We start from the raw sequence: 18,447 nt of genomic DNA, 5'->3' as shown, positions 1-18,447 counted from the left end.
AGGAAAGGAACCATTGGCCTCTACACTCTACCTCTGCACCATGGCCACCCATGTGACAAAAAGATGGAGAGACAAAAGCAGGATTGGTTTGCAAATAATTGCAAAAGTTCAAACAGCATGACGTGGCCTCTTAAGAAACATAAACAATCTTTATACAAACTACCAGGGACGTTTGTACTATTATTTTCTTTTCTAAGACGGTGCTTCTTGTGAGTGCAAACTGCATGAAGGTGATTGTGCAGGCAAATAGACATCGCAAAAACAAACCCAAAAAAATAAATAAAAACCTCCTAGACGCACTGACAACACTGTTCCACATAACAAAATGTGTTACAGAGCAGCGCAGAACACTTCATCTTCTCCTGAGGTGTTTGCACTGAGCCAACCCTCTCCGACAGCACCAACATTCACACACAATCCTCAGGAGTACACTGCTCTTTGCAAGATGATAAATGTCTCAATCAGCACGTGTCAGCAAGCCACGGTTTGTTTCTGTCTCTGATCCCAACAATCTTCTCCACTTCAACCTGTTTCTGCTTGTCTCCCATTTTTCCTCAACTCAGGTGAGCATCCTGCACCGGTCAGCGACTATGGAGCATGTCAATCACATGGTAGCCCCCCCTCAGTACATGCAGGTGGTTCACCACCCGTCTATGATCAGCGACTTGTACCCGAACCATGCATCAGGTAAGAAACGACGCTGATTTTACAGGTGACTCCAACCTAATAAAAGCCTGAAAAGCATTTATTCTCCACGGAAGAGGAAGACAACATAAAATTGATCACTCTCATTATACACTACAGCGATCATTTTAAGGAATTTACATAACTACGTATTCCGGTCATGAATATTAGTCATCAAAGGCCAGCTTTAATGAAACTTCCTTCCTGCCATCAGTTACTGACAGTTTTGTTAGTGTTAATGAGTGAAATCTACTGTCACACTGTGGAAAAAACACCGTCCTTTTGTTCTAGGGATTTAGAGCAAATAAATGGTTGTTTCCTATACAGACTCTTTGTGGGAAACGGAAAAGGACAATATTTCTATATTTGCAGCGAAGCTATGCTGGTTTTCACCAAAGAACAAAGACAAAAGGCAACATCAGTGGTCTGAGAAAATGATTTATTCTTTTTAATCAGTCAGATTAAGAAAGAAGCATCTATTATGATCACCTTTTGAGCTATTTTAAGTGTTCCCAGCGGTCTTTTAATTATGATTATAACATTTTAGAGACAGACACTTGCTCCTGACTGTTGGCACAGAGTAACCCCACCCCCAATCCCCTTTCCAATCATGAGACCTCTGAGCAGGAAGCCGCCTAGCATATTTTTGACATCACACATTGACTTTTTTCAAACGTAATTGCTCTAGATTCACAACAATTGAGTTAAAAATTTGAGCTAAAAAAAACCTCAAATGCAGTTTTAAGTTTAATTTAATCATTAGAAAATACTACAAGAACATATTAAAACCTCTAAAAACAATTTTCAACAGAGTCTGTGTTAAGTTGCAACCATACAGTTGAACTGTAGAGATGTGCGATATATCACGATATTTAGTTCTGTGATCGTTTCTCGATGGGTTCTCACCAAGTATCGATCTTTTATTTTCATGTAAAACATTATACTTGACATCCTTTGGTGAGACGTTCCTTTGGAGGTAGATAGGGGCGCACGTTGAAAGACTGCCTATTGCAAGCACCAATGTGTCTGGAAGCTACTTGAATTATTATTTTTTTTTCTGTTGTTTACAACAATTTTGCACTAAGTATTGGCAATACTATTCATGTTTGCTTTTGTTAACACTGAATTGTATAGATAATTCCAATTCAATTAGTGTCAATGTTTGTAAAAGTTATCACTGATTTGAGCAATGTTGCACTAAAGTGTCTATTATTTGTTCCACAGTAAATCAGTAAAAAGCCTCTTTTTTGTCAGAATCAGCTGACTCACGTTTATCAAGTAAATGATCAAAGAGCGTGTGTTTTGACATGTTGTCAGCAACATCTTCGATGTTAAACGATTAAAAAACTTTGGCTATTAAAGCCCTTGTGCTATCTAAGGCACGGTAACGTTGGGAGTGGGGTCATCTGGACCCCAAAAGATAGCTCAAGGCAGGTTAGGTAGCTCTGACGCCTCAACAGGATCCACAGGCGAATGGGCGGAGTCAAAGCCTGCCTGCACAGGATCCCAAGAAAAAACAAAATGAGAACAAAAAAAAAAGAACTGAACAAGCAAACCATGACAGCTGCAATCCATAGATCTGAATTTCTAATTCTATGTGCCTTATTACAAATGCTAAAAATAAAAGTTTTGAGGATCGAGCAAGAATTGTTTCCTTCTTTACTATTGAAAACTCACCTTTTTTTTCTTTAAAAAAAGAGGTAAAGGTACAAAAGAATAAAATAAAAACAGAAAACTTGAGCGGCATTCCTTGGACAAGACCAACTGGAGGAGTTTGTCCACTGTGGACATTAATGCGACCATTTACGAAAGACACAATAGGCAACAGATTGCAGTCAGCAAGTCTCCATGTACTAAAGAAATTGTGGGTGAAAAGTGAGCACATTTGACTAACAGCTTAAGCTTATCTGAAATGAGAAAAAGGCAATGATCCCAAAAAAGGGAGAAAAAAAATCTGGTTTTGAGACAGAAGCGATCAAAAACCACAGGAAAGATGTTTGGCAAAAAACTGACATGATGTAATGGAGCTGTGCAGAAAGGAACTGTTGAAAACGTTCTAATACAGTAGCAGAAAGACATTTTCAAACATCCTGCTTTGATGTATTTCCTTTAAAAAAATAACAGGGTGCACTCATTTTTTTCACTCCACAGTACCTTTGATTCTTGACAAAGAGCTCTGGAATCTGCTTTAGGATGTTTTTTGTTGTGAGAATTGCTGAAAGTAACACAGATGCTGAGCACCACACCTGCTGGAACCAGATTCTTTCAGATTTGTTTTGTGTGAAGCTGTGCTCATGTTCTTCTAGAGAAAAAAAAAAAGTGCGACTCGACAGCACACTGATGCGTGCTCCTAAAGGAAAAGATGCCTAACAGAGGTTTAAACACAGAAAACGACTCTGGATGAATATGAAAAAATGATGTCAGCTATCCATCCCAGGGTAAACAAGATCCAAGGGAACACTCAGCTCCACTTTGTAAGTTTGTTTATCGCACTGCTCCTCGTGTTGCTGCTTTCTTTTTCTCCTCCTTCTGTGAATACGAGAAATCGGGAGCAAAGAGAGCACGGGAAGGAGGAGAAACACTAGTCTTTATCTACCACACGAGATTTAATTATTCATCAGCGTCTAATGGATTCTATTTAGAGTCCTGGAGAGTTCAGTGGCCAATGCTGTTAACAGCTCCGAGAGCTGGAGGGAGTGTGAGTGAAAAAGGAGGTCAGCAGAGCACGGAGGGCGGTGGGCGGCTGGGTGGCTATCACAGAGCACCGAGCGTGGAGACAAATTTACTAAATGAAAGGAGAAATATCTGAGTGTGTCTTCAGACAAATTTCCTTCTGGCGTATGGGCATATTTCAGCGGAGGATTTTAGCGTAGGTCTTCAAAGAAGAAGATGAGGATGTGAATGTGCGCAAAACACCCAGAAGTCTCACTCGGAGCAAGATCCAGTGCTGTTTTCTGTAAAAATATATATTAAGATGTCGTTTAAAGGGACCACTACAAGTGTCCTATGAACACAAATACAGGAAACTGGAGAAAAAACAGAGATCAGGTATAAAGAGGAGTTGCTTGTCATTAACTGTCCTGACAAAAACTGCTCACCATATTTTCCGCACTAGAGGAAGCACTGGATTACGGCACATTAAGCGAGACAAGAGTCTGAGATAAATCCATCTGTCTGTCAAAATGTATTAACTGTGTTCACAGTAATTCTAGAACATATTTGTTATATGCTACACGTTAGCCACATTAAAGGTTAGAAAGTTGCCTAGAATGCTATGTTACACCATGCCCAGAAATCCCGTTAAATGAAAAGTCTATATAAACACACATAAATGCATGTTTCATTCTTCCACATTCAAAACTCTCACAATCTTGTGTCACTACACAATGTTTTAAGTCAGTTTTCTAGCTCTACAAACAAACCGTGCATCCAAAAGATAAACCTGTTGAACTTTAACCAGTCAGTGACTCAGATTTCGTAATGACGTATTGGTAGTGTCCTTTTCAGAACATGGAAGTACCAACCGCTTCAAAATTGATAGAGAAATAAATAATTACGGTTTGTGCCCAGCTGGAATTATATGACAGTATGTCTTTCATTTTTCAAAATAGAGCAGTAAAAGAAAATGCCTGGAGCAAGATTCGAGATTAGTACCGCTTTGACATTTTGCATCAAGCCTCTTCCAACTGTAGGTGCATGCACTTCGTATTGGGTATAGCGACAGTCGCTAGCAAAACGAAAGAGAAGTATTGGGCATGGTGTCTGAATTGCTTCTAAAATCCAGGGCACTATATAGTCCCACACTGTATAGTTCTTTAGTAGTTAGGGGTTAGGGTGGGAATTCGGACACAGCCTCATCCTGACTCTGCAACTCATTAGCCATGTTACCATAGTCACAATAACACCATACCAAATATTTTGGCAGAGCACCGTGTAGTTCCTAAAATCACTTCTATATTGGTAAGCACCACCAGAATCAACATGTAAAATGCTCTGGATTATATGGCAACTGTTGTTTAAAATTAAAGCTTTGAAGTGCTGAAAAAATGCTAATCGTTTTGGGGTCACAGGGCTGCTGGAGCCTATCCCAGCTACTGTTGGGTGAGGCTGTGGTACACTCTAGGCAGATCACTAGTCAATCACAGGCTCAGACAAATGCAAACAAGGAGATTCCTGCTTATTCAGAACATTACCTCATGCAGAAGGGGTCTTTATTCTCAAAGTGGCATGCATGTACACATAGGCATGTTGATTTAGGTAAATATTTACAGAACCCCACATTAAATGAGAGATTTTCTTGTTTTTTTTTCTGTCTTGAAGTCTTCAGTTGAAGAGCCAGCTGCTGTGTTTTTCCTTTTCAGTAAAGAGCCCTCTAATCGCAGCTGGAGATGAGGTCAATGAGAGCAGTCACAGTAAACCAGTGCAGTAAAGTTGTGTAAACTGTGATGGGTGCTAACAGGTACCAAATAGCAACAGAGGGAAGTGCAAAGCTGGATTATAGCTTACTGAATAAGTATTTTTTTTCTACATTAAGCCTCATTTAAACTTGCAGAAAAAAACACAGACATTAAAACAGTCAAGAGTCTGAAAGTCTCTCACTAAAACATGAAAGATTATCTCCCTCAAATCACAATGAGTTTGGACTGCTGGGATGCAGAGACATTTAAAAGCCCCGGTACATTTGTCCAAAGAAGAACTGAATGATCTTGCTTTTTATGCATGTGGCTTTGTGAGAGGATATACTGAAAGGTGAAGTGCAGAGAAAGCATGTCTGGTAACTTTGAAGAGGGGACAGAAGAAAAACGCAGCAACAAATTCAATAAACCTTTTTATCATCAGGGACTTCTGATATTAGAAATAGGATCAATCAGTGCTGGGGAGGGAGGGTTAAACAATTAGAGCTTTTACCCTTACCAGTCTTTTTTCATCCCGCTCTTAGGTGTTCCCAGTGCTGCCACAGTGATTATCGTCATGTGTATCGCCGCCCTGGTGGTGGTGGTGGTGCTGGGCATATATCACATCCATGTGACCCACCAGCAGGAGGTGAAGTTGGAAGACACGGCTAAAGAAGAAGACGAGAGCTGGGATGACTCTGCCCTGACGATCACAGTCAACCCAATGGAGGTAGGAGAGTTTTCAGCAATATTTAGTCTTCACACCAAGCTGTTGGTGCCCACCAAAGCTAGTTTCAACAAATATTCTGGTTATTTATTTATCTAATTATTTTTTGCTAGGATGCAAAACCAAAACAAGAATTGTTTGACTTGCATGTGAACCCTGGTATTCATCAATGTAGAACAGTTCCCCCTGATGGCTTTTGAGGCCACAAACCAGTTTAATGTCTGATAATATTTTCTCTGACTGCCCTGTACGAGACTGAAATCGGTGTCTGATTTTTTTTTCTTTTTTTACCTTTCTGTTTCCCTTAACTTTTGAGGGTAAAGTTTATCTTATTCCTCTGTAAAGTATCTGCAGCTGCTTTAAACTGTATTTGTAGTCCAGTATTTATGTAGCAGCCAATAAAATGTGATCTGGATTTTCCCTTAACACTTTAACACCTGAGGAGTCATTGTGACGCTTAAACACAAAATCTTTAACACACTGTAACTTTCAACCATTAACACGATCAATGTAATTCCAGCAGATTCACCTGGAGTTACATAGATTGTGTTCACACGTAAACAGTTACAGTAATTCAAAGAATATAAACACTGGAGCTCCGGTGATAAAGGGTTAATCCATAAGCGTCAAAATGCAAGCTAAAAAATCAGACACTAACTTCAATTTTGTCAGACATTTAAGGATGTATATATGTATATATATATTATGGTGTTTGGCAAAAATAAATTCATATTTGAAGAAAAGACTCCTGGTTTTTGTTAAATGCAGCGTCCATTTGCTCTTTTCTGTGAAAAAAAAAACATTTGTTTTTTGTTAACTTTGCCAGCTTGGGAGCTTGGGGTTAAATTTAGCTGTGGGAGTTATCCACTTTAAGAAACTAGTGGAAGTATTTCTGACACATAACCGAGCAGCTTGACATGAGCAAAGAATGAGTCGGATGAGGTGGAGACAATCCAGTAGTTTTCCAAAATAAAACTTCCTTTAGAATCAGATTATAGATGAAAAGAAAAAATGTTGGTTGTGTTTTTGGCCTGATACTGGTCCATGGCCCAGGATTTGGGGGCCACTGATGTAGAACGAGTGTGAGCAAACTGAAAAAGTGAAGAGTGGAGGGCAAATGATGCAAGTGTTGTCTGTTATGAGTTAAAAAAATAATGGAAAATATCTTGTTAGTGTTGGTTTGATGAGGAGGTAAAGGTGTTGAGTCAGAGGACTCACTGGATTTCTTTTCGGTAATCTATTATTTGGGGGTTTTATGCCCCCAGTTGTATTTGCATCATGTTTCAAGGGGATTTGGTCTGCACAAGACAAAAAAACACAAACACACACAAAAAAATGAACTTGCCACCTTTTTTCAGCATTCTCTGCTCAGTCAGGTTGAGTCCTACCTTGTGGGTTTTTGGATTTTCCTCTTTCTTTGTTTGTCTCCCTGTGTAAATCTGTGTTTCCTCTTCAGAATCTGGAGGAGCCTCAGGCTGCAGAGGAAGAGGCTAGCGAGGAGGAGGAAGAGGAAGAAGAGGAGGAGGATGAAGAGGAAGATGAGGACGACATCACTAGCGCAGAGTCAGATGACAGCGAGGAAGAAGTGGACGTCCAGCTACCCAGAGTGCAAAGCTCGAGCAAGAAGAGCCACAGCTGGGACAAAACAACAATAACTTACTGAAGCCCTCCTGTTACACACACACAAACAGACACACACTCACTGCAACACATGTCTTCAAAGCAGATGGCTAAAGAAAAAAAGCAAAGACTTTTTACAAAAAGTAGGTAACATCGCCCCCTCCTGGAAGACGTCAATAAAACATGGATTGAAGGAATTGAATATTATAAGTTTTGTCACCTTGACAGCTGATAAAAATAATGCAAGACTAAAATGTTTTTCAAGTTAAGGTCACCCCTTCCCTCTTATCATGGCACACACACAGCAACAGAACATAATTCAATCCATTTTTGTGCCATCATCTCAGTTCCCACGTGTCAAATTTGACCAGATTTCTGATGTCCCACATCCAAAAATGCAAAAACAGCCTTTATTTACAAAAAATAAACAAAAAAATGTTGTATAAGTAAAGAAATTAGACTATTTTTGGTTTGAGTATGTATTATTTATCAGTCCTTATTGTAGCCAATGTGGCAAAACCAGGTGATTTTACAGAAAAAAAAACATATTTTCAATGGTACACAAAAGCAAACAAAAAAAAGGAAAAATTACTCGGTGTGACGTCCTGTTGAACCAGCTGCAGCTGCTGTGAGCTGGCTTTTCTGGGTTTTTTGGGGAAACAAATAAAAGTCTCCGTACATTTTTATATCCTCACTTTGTGTAAATATTGCTAATAACCCCTTCAGAAAATAGAAAAAAAAAGAAAAAGAAAAAATACCCCATACCTTCTACCTTTACACAGCAGGCACCTCCTCTTCATATGTATGTGCACAGCCATGCGTCCCTTAGCCTGCACGAGTCCGTCCACAGCTCATCGTCTGTGTTTGTAGCTCAGTGTTCGCATCATCCCAGCGGACACCAGGGTTGGATTGTTTGGGTGGATGTGCCGCTGCCCCCACACTGACCAGGTCAGGCCAGACACGACAGGTGACAGTAGCATCGTTTCACCTCCCACTTTTCTAGAGTAAGATGTGATGTCCTGAGCAACATAAATGGAAGAAAATGTGAAGAAAAAAAGGTGGAATTTAAACTTGATAGCTGGTAAAAGCCCCAAATTCCATCATCAGTAAACAAAATGCTCACTTAAATCAGGGGTGTCCAAACTTTTTTGCTAAAAGGCTCAAAATCTAAAGAAGATCCCTATCCATGGGCCAAATACATTTTTTTTGCATGTCATGGAATTTAAGGAGAAAATAAAGAATGTGGCTTAATCCATTTATTTTGATTCTGTATTCATTAAGGTAACACACATTAGTAAGGCTAAAAAGTAACATTTGTCTTTGAAACCGTTAACAGCAAGGCCTCACTGGCCATTTTAAATTGAAAAACAGTAGCAAGCTAAAACAAACTTTCTTCCAATGAAAACATCAAACTGGGATCCTAAAGAGAGATTTGGAGCTGGTCTGTTGACTGTATCTGTTTGCCATTGTCGCTCCATTTGGGCTAGCAAAAAAAAACAGCTAAAAGCATTGGAAGTAACCATGAAGGCTCTTGCGAATTTCCTAACACACAAAAAAAGCCCAGTACTGACTCACTTGTGGGTTGTTTCACCTATAGCTGCAAGGAAAGAAAGTGCCAACAGCACCACCCGGAGGCTAAAAGTATATTACAGCTGTAAAGTTTTGGAAGACCATAGAGAATCAATGGAAACGGGAAAGGGTTTTAAACTAAACATTCTGCAGTTTCTGTAGCCACGACTTGACCCACGGACCCCCCTTTGGTCACCCATGACTTAAAGTTAAAAAAATATCAACAACATTTATTTGAATAATAAAGTTTGATTTAAAAAAGTTTTCCTCTCAAAAAACTGAGCCACTGTCCCTCTGATGCTACGTTCACAAAAGGTGTGCAACGCACATTCTAGACCACTAAACAGGAAAGGGAGGGGCTTCATCTTTGTCTTTTCCTTCTGTTTATTAGCACATGTCTGCCATCTACAATTGGAATTGGTTTGGAGTGAAATGTGGAAGAGGTACAAATCTCATAAATCTTGCTCCAGGCTTTTTAATACCGTCTGAGTACAAACCACAATTAATTAATTCTCCTATGTGATCAATTTTCAAATGGTTGGCACTTCTGTTAATTGAAAGGATATACTTCACTACCAAATCTGTTTACGATTGGTTAATGTTTAACTTTCAACTCGAGTTTTGTCCACATAGCCTGAAAACTGTCGTAGAAACTGTCATAGCGACGTGTGAACGTGAGAGTTTTGAATGCGGAAGCCTATGTGTACACGTGTTAAAATACACTTTTGACTAGAAATGGTCGCTTGAACACGCATTGCCGTGGGCGTTGTGAACGTAGTGATCTTCAGTCCAGCCACATGTGCATGATAGCGTACATGAGACCTGCACCGTTCAGAGTGGGTGACTCACCTCCTAAACATCCGGTCACACAAGATTTGATGGCCATATAATGGGTAAAAACTTGGAAAATCTGCCACACGTGCTTAGACGCGCTAACTTTGTTCATGCTTGTGGAATAGCAGTGACGCAGACGCCAGAGTCCATTCCACTGCCACTCCTCTGCCAATGCACTGCGTAATGGCGTGTAAGCACGTCCTCCCACAGGTAACACCAATTTGGGGTTCACACGTGTGCGCTCAGCTGCTAAACAGACGCTGTAAGCAGTGGTACAAACTCAGACTGGCTGGGGAAACGGTCGTGCTGCAGTGTGTCCAAGTGTCCAAGCGCGTGTGCCGTCGTTCGCTCCACGGCCCAATCTCACACTAAAACTGCTGTTGCACTGCTGTTCCATGACCATTGCACGGCTGTACCACTGGTACCGCACGCAGTCTCAATTATTGTGCGGTTCAAAAATTCTTTCCGCGTGTAACAGCGACCAAATTGTGTACCGCATGGATGCGTGTCTATTCCTCGCCCACATCTCAGATGTTGCACTTCCAGTCCAGTGCTAACAGCATCTGTGCCACAGGGATGACATTTTTTCTATGCTCTGGCCGTGAAAACCAGTGGGACGGGCCGTAAAAGAGAAAAACTCACTTTGACGACAGACAGAAAAAAAGATCTCCAGACTTCTGTATGTTTGGTGTCACATTTACTACTTTGATTTTTACAACTTGTGCGACTTTCTTGCCACAAACAGAACCTGTGCTGTTCTGAAGAATCACTGACTGAGCAGTCGAACTTATCAGGGTCATAAACCCTAATATCAAATACTCATGTGGAAATAAGTTTCTGCCTTAGAATTGTGCATTTTCATTTATTTTGCAGACTTTTTCCTCTTGGTTTTAATTGGAAGCCTCACAATATTGATTCACATCAGACCTCAGTTCTATTGGTTTTTAAAAATCACATCAATATATGCAGTTTTAATTTAATTTTTGCATCCCAGAAAGTCATTAAATTTCTAAAGTTAAGTCAATTTGACTTTTTTTCACTTTAAGTTAAATAGTAAAAATGTTTAGCTTTTCAAAGTTAAAAGTAAACAAACAGAACCTAAATTGAATGAATATCAACCATAAATTGCATTTTTTGTTGTTGCTTTTTCTCTCAATGCTGCTAGATGCATATATGTTGCTTGGCATGTAATTAAATAAAAGCCAAACACTGAATCTGCAGCTTTTCTAATTTGTTTGGCGTTTTGTACCGATCTTTAAAGACAGCAATAGCTTTTTTTTCTCTACTAATGGCTGAAAGATCTCAAAATAAAGCCTGTGTTTGGTCTCTTTTCCTGGCTAATTGTTCTGAAAACCAATCTTAGAAATCACGTTTGTTTGATTTAATGGCAGTCTGTTCTGTTCAATAACTGAGTCAGCGTTTACCACATTTAAAAAGTATCAGTACATTTTATTCTCTGTCACATTGATCAATAATGTAACCCGTTATCCATGCAAAAATGTTATTCCTGAGATTTCAATAAAGATTAGAAATGGTCTTTAAGGGGAAAAAAGCATTTAAATAAGGAGAAATAAATGAGGCAGCAGTTCACACCAGCTGCTTGTGGTGTTGCCAGATTGGAAGAGCAGAGATTATGTCGCACATAATCAAAGGTTCTTTTTTTGCATCAAAGTGAAAGGGCATTACTCTCTGATCATGGCCGCTCTGACTGGAACCGTCTGTAATCTTTGATAGCAGAGGATCCACACAGCGGCACGTGTATGTGCTGTCTGAGCCGGGCCTCGCCTTGGACAGCTGCTCTGTGGGCATGGAAACCTACTGTATGTGTAAACTGTAGCTCTATTGTATGTTCATGTAAAGATCTCAGATGTCGTTTGAGAGTTTTCCTCATCTGCTGTGACACCTGGTCTTGTGATTTCACCTTCCTCCTTGCATCCCCCCCACACTTGAAACTTTTGGTGGACTTGCATCGGCCTCACCCCTACTGTTGTCCTGACCTTTGTTTTAGAAGAGGGTGATGAGACGAGCATCGAATCCCTGTAAACCGTGTCGACGCTTTTTCCTTTCCTCTGGACTCTTTGGTCTGTTTTTCTTTGGAATGGTCACTACAGCACTTTCTGTAAATTGGCCAATAAAATCTTGTTTTAGAATCAAGTTGTGTGTCTTTTTGTGTGTGTGTTCTTTACAACTCCTTGGAGTTCATTATCTTGTTATGAGAGCTAAAATGGTACGCTAAAAAAAGAGGCAGAAATTACTTTTAAAATGACGCCATAAAAAAATCGTCTTAATAGATAATATGGGGTGTTTTAAAGTTATTAGAAAATCCTATGAAAATAACTTTACTGTGCATTATCTTAATTGCTTCCCATGGGTTTTGAGTGCATGTCCACTGTACCAAACCTCACAGCAGTAAAATAAAATGAGCTTAAAATCACTTTAAAACTCACTTTTTTACTTGCAAGTGAATAACCCATCTTTTAACACTCCTAACACACAATTTAAGTACCCACTTCCACACATATACAAAGACAATGAAGCTTACAATGGCACTTCTTTGTATATTTATTTTTTCAAATTGTTATAAATTAGGGACCACACAAAAAAATTCAGTTGGAAAAATATCAAATTTCTTATGTAGAAAATATGGTGGGCGGGGCCACAAACTCCCAGCTCTGCTCAATTGTGATCCATCCACTTGCAGATAAATAGATCCATAAACGTCTTTGTTTCCTTCATCTACATTGGCTGCAAAAGAGGATCAGAGTGAGACTTTAAGAGCTTTTCCATGTTTTTCAGCTGATTTGAACGTACCAGTTTGGGATTATAGATACAGAGAAGTTTGGCATGAAGTGTTATTTGAGGTGAAACAAAGGCAGATCCTCAGGGACTGCATCTGACTAAGCATTTTTTTTCAATAAAAAAAAAAATTCAGGAACACAAACTAAAATGAAAAAAAGTGTTGATTGCTTTAAAACATTAGATAGGCAGCACACCTTAGAGCACATTCTATCTTAAAACAGTAATAATATAGTGCACAAACTCCAAATATCCACCTTCTAATGTAATTCCGGTGTTACACATTTAGGCTTCCAGTCATTTCTTTCTTTTTACAAACTATATTGCACTTTTTTTTTCAATTTACAGAGGTTCACAATCAGTTATGCAATAAAGAAATATTAAAAGGCAAGAAAAAAAAACAGAAATAAATCAAAATATTGAATCTTTCACATATGGACAAGACTATTATTGCTTTTTGCTTGTCAGAGTTTCAGTTACTGTTAATATACAAAATGAACCTTGAAAAAAATACACTGAAACATGGTTTTCGTCCAGAAAATTTCTGAGTATGATAATGTGCCAAAATGAGCAAGATATTTATTAAGAACACACCAGAATCTGTTTGCATGTTCTTTGATATGTAACCCAACAAGACATCTTTCCAGAACAAATTAAAACAAGCTTTGATTTTGTTATGAATGAAATCACAAATTTTCTGCCAAAACACTTCAACTCGAGGACCACACCAAACAAGATGGGTAACTGTTTTAGGCATATATGTTTTAAGCATGTAACGGAATAACAGCATAAACTACATTCCAGAGCTACTACGTTCGCTTCCAGTCATATCTGCAGCCCAACTCTCAATCAGATCCAGGATTTGTAAAATGTCTCCATCTAGTGGACAGTAAATATCTTGCACAGAATACCATCTAAACTGGTGATTCTGCTTCCCTTGAGTCCTGAGTGATGTTTTTCACACTTTTATCCTTAATATCCTGAAGTAGTGATTACATAATTTATTAACTAGACCCTTCAGCTTGACTGAGGTTTTTTATGTGGATGCATAACAGCAGATGATTCAAAGCACTTGAAAAGTTCAGCCACAGATCACAGAGACACTGGAGAGAGGGTGATTATATCAGCATAGATGAATGAGACTGGGCAGACAAGTGGTTAACAGGTGGAACTATGAATTTGCTGCACACTACTAAAGGATGAACTAGTTTTAATGGTTATTTGCATCTAACTGTTGGCATTTGGAAGGGAAAAGGCACTCAGTAAGTTGGTTTAGCTGCAAAACCGGCACTTTCTTTCTTTCTTTTTCTTGTCTTTTTTTTTTCTTTTTTTTCTCGTGTTCTACATACAAGGCCCTGAGGCTACAAGATCCCCAATATAGCATACATGGATTTTCAAAGAGGACCACTGTGTGCAGGTGTCACTTCCTCTAGCAGGAAATGGCCTCAGGGCAAGCAGGAAAGAGGTGTAATCCCTCAGCTGGCCTGGGTGTTCCCACAGACAGAGAACGTGGCTGGAGATGAGGCGATCTGGAGATATCAGCTCAAACAGTGACAGTGATGTCTGAATGTCCAGTAGGGTGGAATGGCAAAAGCAGTATTGTTTCTAAATCAAATATTGAAAAGCTTAATGAAAAGGATGCAAATTGAAAATAAATATGGTTGAAAATTGCCTGAAGCGTTTACATTTTAAAATAGTTGATTGAACATTTTCAGGATGTATCCAGACTGGAAACGTCTGGTGTTGTAAGTCTCTTTTCCTTTGGTCCAGTTTGAATCCTTAACCTTGTGCTTGATCTGTATTCGAACCCCGATTTACCAGAGATTTCAGTTTCATACTAAAGTCTGTAAACAAACCACGTGACTACAATTCTCTTCAGACATTGGCCAGGATCTACAAGGGTGGGGCAAAGCACCCAGCGATGGTTGATAACACACATTTAAGATTCAATACAATACCGATTACTTTTTGCATAAAATGTTCAACTAAAATTTTTTATTATAGATATGTTATTTTTTATAGATATGTTTGTAGATATCTTGAGTTGATTACCATATTCTCATCTTCTAAACAACTTTCTGTGATCTGGCCCTCCCCCTCCACCTGCACGAAGACCTTCCCGATCATGAGTAGGGCTGCCACAATGGTAACTACAAAGTGCTAGCTTTGTAATTTAACCACTTAGGACCAGAGCTGCTCTTTAATATGCGGAGAAATAAATATCAGATACAGTTTATATGAGATATCAGAGAAATCATATTCAATAAAAAGTAACTACAGTGGTAAAAAATAAATAAATAAATAAATGAACACATTTTTCAACCATAAATGATAATCTTACTTATGCTACAACAAAGTCATTATTTTTTTTTACAAATTTTAAATGAAGATAGGAGTAAAATTTGGTTAAAAATGTTCAATTATTCTAAAGGTATTAAATCAAAACTCACTAAATGCTACCATTTACTAGACAAAAGATCTGGGGAGCCAAAAATTTTTGACAGGAGCGTAGCAAAAAGATTTGTGATGGCAAAAGAGCAACAACAATCTTTGCCTTAATTAGAATGATGAACAATGGATGTATCCAGACTGGAACTTCATCCAGACTGAACTTCATGATGCCCTGCTGCTTATGCCGAACAACAAAGCTCCAGGGCCGGATGGCTTTACTGCTGAGTTTTATAAAGAATTCTGGGAACAGCTGGCATAAATTTTTATAAAATGGTTACATTTATAAAAGATAGTTAATCACTGCCACCTAACATGAATTTAGCAAATATAATCCTTCTTCTCAAACCAGAGAAAGATCCCTCAATTCCTTCCAGCTATCGCCCCATTTCACTGATCAATGCAGACGTTAAAAATATTTGCAAAGCATTAGCACAGAGAATAGAAAAAATCACTCCGCACATAATTCACCATGAATTTATTAAATGTAGACACTCGAGCGAGAATGTCCGCAGCCTTATTAATGTGATAGACTTTAATAAGACTTTGCCACTATTAAAAAGCAGGAAATGAACATACTCTCGTTGGATGCTGAAAAAAACAATTGACAGAGTAAACTGGAAGTTTCTCATTGCTGCCCTCCACAGGTTTGGATTTGGAGAATCATTCATTGATTGGATTAAAATATTTTATCACAACCCAAATCCTTCAGTCAGAACAAACAAACAGATGTCCAGCAGGTTATTTCTTGGGAGTGGAACCAGACAGGGGAGTCCACTCTCCCCCTCTCTCTTTGCAATATTCATCGAGCCTCTGGCTGCAGCAATAAGACAGAAGGAGAACATTAATTAAAACAAAACACTTCAATCATAAAATTAGTCTCTATGCAGATATGCAGATGAAATATTACTTTTTTTTACATAAATCACATTCTATAACTGAAAAAATAATGATCGTTAATGAATTCTCCTCCATTTCAGACTACTCAATTAATTGTAATAAATCAGTTTTATTATCACTTAACAGTAATCCTGAGCAAACACTCTCAATACCGGTCAAATCAGGCAATATCCAATATCTAGGTGTTCACTTCTCTCCCAAACTATCGAACTGGTGCAGCTAAATTATACCCTGTTACTGAAAAACATTCAAGATGATCTAACTGGCTGGGTCAACCTGCCCCAGTCGCTTATAGGCAAAGTAGCCACAATTAAAATGAACATTGGTAACACTTTATAATAAGATTCCTTAACAAGCTTTGTTAACACATTAATAAGCATTATTAACATTCTTATAAGGTGTTAGTAAGACATTTATTGGTGTAATAAGCCTAATAAGGCTTATTAAATTCCTAAGTTAACACATTTACAAGCATTATTAATGTGTTAATATGATGCTTATTGTTACATTTATTACCATCATATACGTGGGACAAATAAGTGTTAACAAGCTTAATAAGAATCATTAACAAAACTTGCTAACAGATTAGTAAGCCTTATTAATGTGTACAGTTCTGGTAAGACATTTAATATCATTATAGATGTCTCACACTGACTTATGTGTTAATAAGCTTAATAAGAACCTTTAATAAACTAAATGATTAATTTACTGCATTAATAATGTGTTAAATGATAGCAAAGTATTTATTAGCATTATAGGTGTCTTGCAAATACCTGATAGTGTTAATGAGAATATTGACTACTCAGTCAGACCATTGTTTACAAAGATCATACTAGTAGACTGGTAGTAAGTGTTGTAAATGTGTTAATAAACCTTGTTAACCATTTATTAAATGTTTTGCAGCACCTTATCTAAAGTGTGATCAAATCCATATTAATAAACTAGTAGTAAGCTTAATAAATATATTAATAAACTCTGTTAGCCAGATAGTTTTTTTTTTTATTTTTTTTTTTAAAGCAGCCTTCCAAGGACACCGTGAGGGTGTTTAATGCACGCGATTGTTTTGTGTGTGTCTGTGCTCGCGCGCCCGGTTGTGTGTGTGTGTGTGTGTGTGTGGATTATTTTCGTCTCTACAGTCTGTTTAGACACGAAAACATGATCGCAATTGTCAATCGCGGCGTTTTATTGTGAAATATTGGTTATATTTTGAAAAGAAACCGGATTTTCTCATGTATGTTGATGTAACTTCATGCCAAAAATTGACCCGGATCACTCGCGGCTCGCGCACAAAATAGACCAGACGTCGAAACGATCCGCTGCACGGCGTGGGCCTCCACGGAGGACCGGGCCGCTCCACGCCTGGAGAGGACCACGCCAGGTTAACATGGGCGTCGAATGAAAGCTTCCTCCGCTCCGTGTCCAGTGTGAACCCGTTGTCAGAATAGCTGTGTTTGAGATCATGCAGGCGGACGCGGCGCTGCGCAGAAGATCGCCTGGATTGCGGTGCATGTTGGGTATTTTGGAGTCTTACGTTACTTGTCAATCATCATGCAAATATCGCGGGAAAGCGCCCACCCAGGCGGGTGCTGCTGCAAATCTGGCGCCGCACTGACTTCAACCTGTCAATATGACTACAAAACAATGCATTGTGGGTAACGGTGTTCTGACAGTTCTTGTACTTCGACTTGATTCTGATCAGAAATAACGCGCTAAATAAAGGAAATCTGCGCATTTTGTAACTCTGACTGGAAAATAGTGAATCACTGATGTAAAAATGAGGAATATTTTGGTGGTTTTATGTGTTATTGTTGCCTTTAAAAGTTTGTTTTTTGAAAAGTTGTTTGTAAACATCTGTTTAGAGTCTCAGAGTACAGAAAGTTTTTCTCACTTGTTGAAAATGTTATTTAAAACTTGAAAGTGATTTTACAAAATCTTTAAACATTTGCAGATGTTTTTATTGTTACAGAATGTTTATAAATATTTCTGTTTCAATTGTATATAAAAAAGTATCATTTTACAAGTTTTATGTTTTGTGCTTGTTTATAGTAAACGTTCAATAAATGGTTAATAAAGTTTATTAACACATTTATTAAGCTTACTACCAGTTTACTAATGTGGATTTGATTACACTTTAGATAAGGTGCTGCAAAACAGTCAATAAATGGTTAACAAAGTTTATTAATACATTTATAACGCTTACTACTAGTTTACTAATATGGTTTTGATTACACTTTAGATAAGGTGCTGCAAAACAATCAATAAATGGTTAACAAGGTTTATTAACACATTTATTAAGCTTACTAACGGTTTACTAATATGATCTTTGTAGAAAATGGTCTGACTGAGTAGTCAATATTCTATGATGTAAAAATGAGGAATATTTTGGTGGTTTTATGTGTTATTGTTGCCTTTAAAAGTTTGTTTTTTGAAAGATGGCGGCGCACACGTCTCAGCCTTTGTTTACTCTCCGTAGCT

At 38.3% G+C, this 18,447-nt stretch overlaps 1 protein-coding gene across 1 annotated transcript in view; it reads left to right on the top strand.

Annotated features, from left to right (window-relative positions):
- Positions 1–11,982, top strand: part of LOC112136445 (calsyntenin-2) — a 425,180-nt gene extending 413,198 nt beyond the window's left edge. Inside the window, exons 15-17 of the mRNA XM_024258148.2 lie at positions 564–687; positions 5,624–5,808; positions 7,262–11,982. Coding sequence (XP_024113916.1) covers positions 564–687; positions 5,624–5,808; positions 7,262–7,468 — 516 coding nt within the window. The 3' untranslated portion in view covers positions 7,469–11,982. The remainder of the gene's footprint in view (positions 1–563; positions 688–5,623; positions 5,809–7,261) is intronic.
- Positions 11,983–18,447: the final 6,465 nt, after the last annotated feature.

This window comes from Oryzias melastigma, linkage group LG13, assembly GCF_002922805.2.
Source record: "Oryzias melastigma strain HK-1 linkage group LG13, ASM292280v2, whole genome shotgun sequence".
Lineage (NCBI taxonomy): Eukaryota > Metazoa > Chordata > Actinopteri > Beloniformes > Adrianichthyidae > Oryzias > Oryzias melastigma.
Note: the sequence above shows the minus strand (reverse complement) of the source record. Positions and strands in the feature narration are given on the sequence as shown.